Below are 6572 nucleotides of genomic sequence, written 5' to 3'. Positions count from 1 at the left end.
AACCGAAAAATTGTACACCCCTAGCACTAACTAATATTTGGCTTACAAAAATTCATTTCTAATAATATGATATATATATATATATGTGTGTGTTATTAGGAATCAAGTTTGCACCTTAAACTATTGTGTCTTACTTGTTCAATTTATCTTATTCATTTCACTATTAATAATTCAACATATGCCAAAACAAATCAAATCAAGGAAGCAATCATAAATTAACAATGTTGATGTGACATTTTGTAGGATGGCACTTTCTTAAACTCAAAAAAATAAAGGTGCATGATAATGTAAACAATCAATACCAACGACTTCCTTTCTTCTTATATTAGACTTAATTCTCAGCCATAAAAATATTTTATTTAATACCAATGTTGTAATGTCCTGATTATTTTATTTTATACACCCCTAGTTTTTATATATCTAATATTCTATTTATTATTATAATCAAATTTGGTTATGTGAATCACGTAGCAGGTAATAGTTATGACAATTTTTTTTATTTTAAAAAAATAAATTTATACACAAATTTTAACTATCTAACATATTTAATTTATAAATTATTAAGTGTATCTATAGAATTAAGTTTATATAAAAATTTAAACAAATTGTAATCTAATTTATCCTAAATTCTAGATTTAAAATCAACTTAATAATCAAGCAAAATCTAATCAGTTCAACCCAATTAAATTCAACTTAATAATCATATAAAACATGTTTTAAGGTAAATTTTGGAAAAAAAAAAATTAACATAAGCAAATCACAAGAGTACAGAAGTATATTAATAAACAACAAAACTTTGATATTGATTTCTAAATTTTACCAAAACTCATTAATACATTTAGACATCCAAAATAAAGAGTTCCAAAGTCATACTAAGAAATTAAAGAATGTGATGTAACAATGTAATGAAATGGAAACATAATCCAATTATCAAATTGCCCCTCCATTTATCATTGTTTGGTGATGAACCAATGGGCAATATGTTTATGACTGGGAACTCTGCTGCTTGCTGGATATAAAGGAAGTAGAAACGTATGGATTCCAAGTCACCCTAGACCCTTGATCTTCAATCTTCATACAACAAGGTGCTTGTTTTTGCTGAACTTGATTTTGGGGTTTGTTGTTTGATTCTTTGCTTGTTTTCTGAGAAAAGAAAGGAACGGCAAGGCTGATGCTCTTCTCGTTTTCATGCTCCATTTGTTTGTTGAGAAAATTTAGAAAGAAAAAAAATGAGAATTTCGATGCTCAGTTTGTTCCGCTTCTGTTTTCTTAGCTACCAAACGATAGGTATTCTGGATACCCTTTTGGGAGCTGGATTATCTGGAAATTGGAGAGAGAACGATTAGCTTGATCAAATCTCTATAGATTCATGAATGCTTTGAGTTTAGCTTGTTTGGTACATAAGAAAATGAAAGAGAACCAACCAAAATAGTTATCATAATTTGTTGGTTTCTGTGGCTTTCGAGAAAACTGAAATAAATGCAGTTGTTTGGCTTAGATTATCTGAATTTGTAATATCACAGCAAAGATAAAGATTCAAATCTGGTTTTCAGTCTTCTTTGTTCTTTTCTCAGCAATCAAACAACAGAGGGCTACACTAAGCACAAACGAAAAAAGAAAGGAAAAAAAAAAAAAAAACAGCAGAGGACTAGGTTTTCTAATTCATGTTTGGTTCTTTGAGATGGAAAAGGAGTCACAAGACTCCAAACCCTAAAAACCTTATTGTTTCTGTTTATTTTCAATCTATACTTTGGAAAAAAAATGACAGTCTACAGCTTGATTTACTCTGGATTCCAAGTTTTAGGCATATTCAACTGAAAAGAAAATGAACAACAAATGAAATTTTATTTTCCTTTCCTTCCACAAACCCTGATTCCGAGCATAGAATCAAGGGATTCTTTTAGGCCTTGTGACTCACCATTTAATCACTGTGGTGCAGATGGTGCAATTTTCATCTCTTTTCAGCAGCTTGTCTAGAAATATTTTGATCAAGAATGGAAGGAATCCTCGGGCTGATGCTGGCCGAGAAGCTGCAGATGCATTGGCTAAAGAAGCAAGAAAAAATGATCTGATGTTGAGTTCTCCCGGCACTATTAACAGCAATGGATCCGATAATTTTGCCTGTGTCTTCTCCAAGGGAGGAAGGAAAGGAGTGAATCAGGATTGCTTTGTTGTGTGGGAGGTAAGTAAATCGTACTTAATCTGGATTACAATTGTTTTCGCTATAATTGGCTTTTTTCGATGAAATTTGGTCAAATGATAGGGATTTGGATGCCAAGAAGACATGGTCTTCTGTGGGATTTTTGATGGTCACGGTCCATGGGGTCACCAGGTTGCCAAAAGGGTTAGGAAGCTAATGCCATCTTCTTTGCTGTGCAATTGGCAAGAAACACTTGCTCTAAATTCACTCAACCCAGGCTCTGGCATGGAGCTGGATCGAAGCCTTCATCCTTTTGATATCTGGAAGCAGTCTTATTTGAAGACTTTTTCTGCGATCGATCAAGATCTTGAGCAGCACTCCGACATCTATTCTTTTCACAGTGGTACCACGGCATTGACAATAGTTAGACAGGTAATGATCAATCCCAAAACTTAGATACGATGAAGGGAAGAACAGTGATATATATTCATTGAAGTTCTATTGCACCATTAGGCCAATGTTTTTAGCCACTGTGTGGCATAGTTATAGCATTTATGATTTGCTCAAAAAAATTACAAGAACAAGAGGATTTTCTACAACTTATCATGCTTTCCTTTACATTTGTCAGGGGGATCTCATTGTGATGGCAAATATTGGTGATTCCCGGGCAGTTTTGGCAACCATTTCAGATGATGGAAACTTGAAACCAGTCCAGTTGACAGTTGATCTTAAACCCAATTTGCCTCGTTAGCTCTCTCTCTCTCTCTCTCTCTCTCTCTGTGTTTTAACTTGTGCTTTTAACTGTTTTTTCCGAGGATTGAACTGAGTGTATTCATGAATGCAGAAGAGAGTGAAAGGATAACACAGTCCAAAGGAAGAGTGTTCTCTTCAGATGATGAACCAGGTGTATATAGAATCTGGTTGCCAAATGGGGAGGCCTTGAGAGGTCCAGGACTAGCAGTTTCCAGAGCCTTTGGTGACTATTACTTCAAGGGCTTTGGCCTAATTTCTGAGCCTGAAATTACACAGAGGAACATCACCTGCAGAGACCAATTTGTCATTTTGGCAACTGATGGGGTAAGCAATTTTCATTTCTGATTCTAGCTCTTTGGATGATCATTGATTACAAAACTTTCCTGATAAAGTTATATTATATAGCTGAACCATTCCTAGATTTCTCAATTATGCTCATTTTAAAGGCCTAAGTCTTGGTAGCGACGTTAAAGTTGCTCCTTTATGACGGACACCTGATAGATTCAAGTTATGAAACAAGCAAAGATTGTACGCGAATACAACCCTCTCCTGTGACCCTCGCAAGCGAGGAGTTCAGAGCATCCCCTGGAGGGTATTAGAAAACTAAATGGGACCTTGGTTTATGCAGGTATGGGATGTTATCTCCAATGAAGAGGCAGTGAAGACAGTGGCTTCAGCACCAGACAGAGAAGGGTCAGCCAAGAGGCTAGTGGAGAGTGCAGTCTGTGGATGGAAACAGAAGAAACGAGGCATCGCAATGGATGACATCTCTGCCATTTGCATCTTCTTTCACAGTTCTGATCCCTCTCTGTATGTCAACCCCGGCAAGCTTCAACTAGCAGAGTGATTAAACTGGTAATTGAGATTGCCAATGAAGAAGTTTTTTAACAATAAGGGAAACCTCAAGTGACTGGGGACATTGTTTTTTATGTTAATTTGGTGAAATCAGCACACTAGTCATATAAATCCTTCCTAGAAACTACACGAGATAGAATTGACAGGTATCACTAGCTGGGCTATCATCTCCTTGGGTGATAATGTATCTTCACCATTTGGCTGTATATTCTTCCTTTATTCTCTTGTGTGCAAAATTGAATGGCAATTATCTGCATTTTCAAGTCACAAGTGAAAATGCACCAGGAAAGAATTGAAATAGGGATGGCAATGGAGAGGGTGGGCATGTATAGGGTTTTTTTTTTTTTTTTTTTTTTTTTTTATCTTGTTTCTATACTTGCATATTTATTTTTGTCTTTATTTTCATACTCGATACTTTCAAGCTATTTTATTTAACCCTTATTTTGTATCCACAAGATAACGAATATTCGATGAGTACACACCCATATACATGATATATTTTATTTTAGTAAATTCATATTTATAGTTTAAATTATCGAACTAATTTACTCATATTAATTAAGTTTGGATGATTAAAAAAAAAGAATTTTTAATATACAAATTATAATATTTTTGATGATTAATAAAAAGAGTATTTTCCTTGAAAATATTAATTTTAGTACCAAATTATTTTTGATTAATTTATAAAATATTTTTTATAACGTATGTATTACCAAAAATATTATTCTATTAAAAATATTTTTATAATTTTTAGATTAATTTATAAAATATTTTTTCACAATATATGTATTATCAAAATTAGAATTTTCTATTAAATTATTTTTCAAGTAAGTAAAAATTCATACAAATATTTTTTTCTCAAAATTTGAACCAAAAATCAAAATTTTCACTATTGCTACAATTTCGCTACAATGCCTTCCAATGGTCAAAATTTTTACCTTTTGCTACAATGAACTTGACCTTTGCTACAATACACATTATCGTTGTTGCAGTGAACTTGACCGTTGTTGCAGTGCCGCTACAATATTTTCTATAATACTTATAAATAGCTCCAAAGTCATTTTAGAGATCATTCATTACACATATTATACATCCAAAGCATTCAAAAGCTCTCAAACTCTCTCAAGTAAAAATTCAAGCAATCTGAGGCTCTCAAAGTGTCGTTGCACATACACCAAAGAGCCACAAGGCAAGTGAAGAAAAAGATATCGCAAAACCAAATCCGATCTTCTCCATTCGAACGAGGTTACTGATTTAATTATTTATTTGTATATTATTGCCTTCCATTTTTGTGCTTAATTGCTTATTCATTTGCGTGTGGACAAATATTATAACTATTAAAACTCTTGTTGAGAATTGTATTGGTTTTCTAGAACTATAAAAAATCTAGGTAAATCTAGTTTTCAATGTGAGGTATGGAAAAAACCTTGGTGTAGTGGTTTTCTAAAACTATTGAAAAATCTATATGTATCTAGTTTTCAATGTGAGATAGTGTAAAAACATTGGTGAGATTAGTGGAACCTCAAGGGTGGTTGAGACCTTCAGAGAGTGAATTAGGTGTATGTGGAGATATTGAACCATTATAGATTTTCTTGTGCTTCATTTATTTATTATTGCTATATTGTGACTTATAATTTATTAATCTCAAATATAAATTTATTTTAATCATCAAATATATATTCTTAAATAAAATCATTAATCAATAATATTTATTAAATGATAAAAAAAATTAATTACTCAATTCTTAAGTAACCATACTTAAGAGACCAACATAAATAACTTAAAAACAATTTGATAATAAAAAAAATTAGTATTAATACAAACAAAAAGTTAAAAGCAATAGATGCAATATTTTAGATACCTTAAGAGTTTTAATTTACTTCCAAAAGTTGACATTGCAATTTTTTTGGGTTGATAGATCTACAATCATGTTTTTGAATTGAATCATTTGTGTTGCAAATAAAAGTTATACTTCTACTATCTAATTTGATAAGTGTCGAAATATCGACTTACTTGATTTTTAGAAGCACATGACTTGCTACTGTCCATACTGTTAGAAGGGATGCAATCGAGTTGAGCCGAGTTTTGTTGAGCGCAAATTTGGCACAAAAATATTGAGCTTGAGCTTGACTTACACGTAACTCATTTAGCTTCTAACGAGCCGAGCTTGGGGTTGTGACAAGATTTTGGAAATAACGAGAGAAGGCAAACCTTGGAAACATTGTACTTTCACTTTGAATTTGTGGGTGAACTGAAATTGTTTTTAAAAAGAGAGAGATGGGTTTCATTTAAAAAAATAAGTTTTTTTTTTTTTCCTTTCATTGAACATTTGAATCTAAACCACATTTGTTATCACCGTTTTGTTTACTTTTGTATACGAGTAATTTTTTCTCCTTTTGCCAAATCACAATGTGAGAAGTACATTTTCAAATTTGATCAACTTCTTATTAGCTAAATTGAAAGGCTTTAGGATGTCTCCAACAAGTTGCCATTTCCCTCGACAAACCAAATATTTATGGAAGCATTCTAATTTTTCAACTCCAACGCTGCTCGTCATCGTCAAATTCTCTCATTAAATTGACAGGATATGTCGTCATCTCATCACAATTCTCACCATCTCTCCCCACAATAGTCATAGCCTTAGCTGTCGCCATAGCCAATTGCAGCCGATTCATCGTCAGACTTTGGAGACAAAAAGTCTAGGTGGTCGGACACGACAATTAAAAGAGGCTAAAGGCCAAAAAGACAAAGAGTCAATAGCAGAAGGTGAACAAACGTGACGACAAAAAGTGAATGGTCGTTGTGGCATCTTTGACAGTGATTG

The 6572-nt window shown here is 33.0% G+C and overlaps 1 protein-coding gene across 1 annotated transcript; it reads left to right on the top strand.

Annotated features, from left to right (window-relative positions):
- The first annotated feature begins 921 nt into the window (after window positions 1–921).
- LOC127811032 (probable protein phosphatase 2C 34) lies at window positions 922–3967 on the top strand. Its single transcript, XM_052350712.1, has 6 exons — window positions 922–1085; window positions 1940–2182; window positions 2264–2572; window positions 2769–2886; window positions 2985–3217; window positions 3522–3967. Exons 2-6 carry the CDS (start codon window positions 1940–1942, stop codon window positions 3738–3740), a joined length of 1122 nt encoding a protein of 373 aa, XP_052206672.1. The 5' UTR covers window positions 922–1085; the 3' UTR covers window positions 3741–3967.
- Window positions 3968–6572: the final 2605 nt, after the last annotated feature.

This window comes from Diospyros lotus, chromosome 10, assembly GCF_014633365.1.
Source record: "Diospyros lotus cultivar Yz01 chromosome 10, ASM1463336v1, whole genome shotgun sequence".
Taxonomy (NCBI): Eukaryota; Viridiplantae; Streptophyta; class Magnoliopsida; order Ericales; family Ebenaceae; genus Diospyros; species Diospyros lotus.
This window is presented reverse-complemented; position numbering and strand designations above follow the sequence as displayed.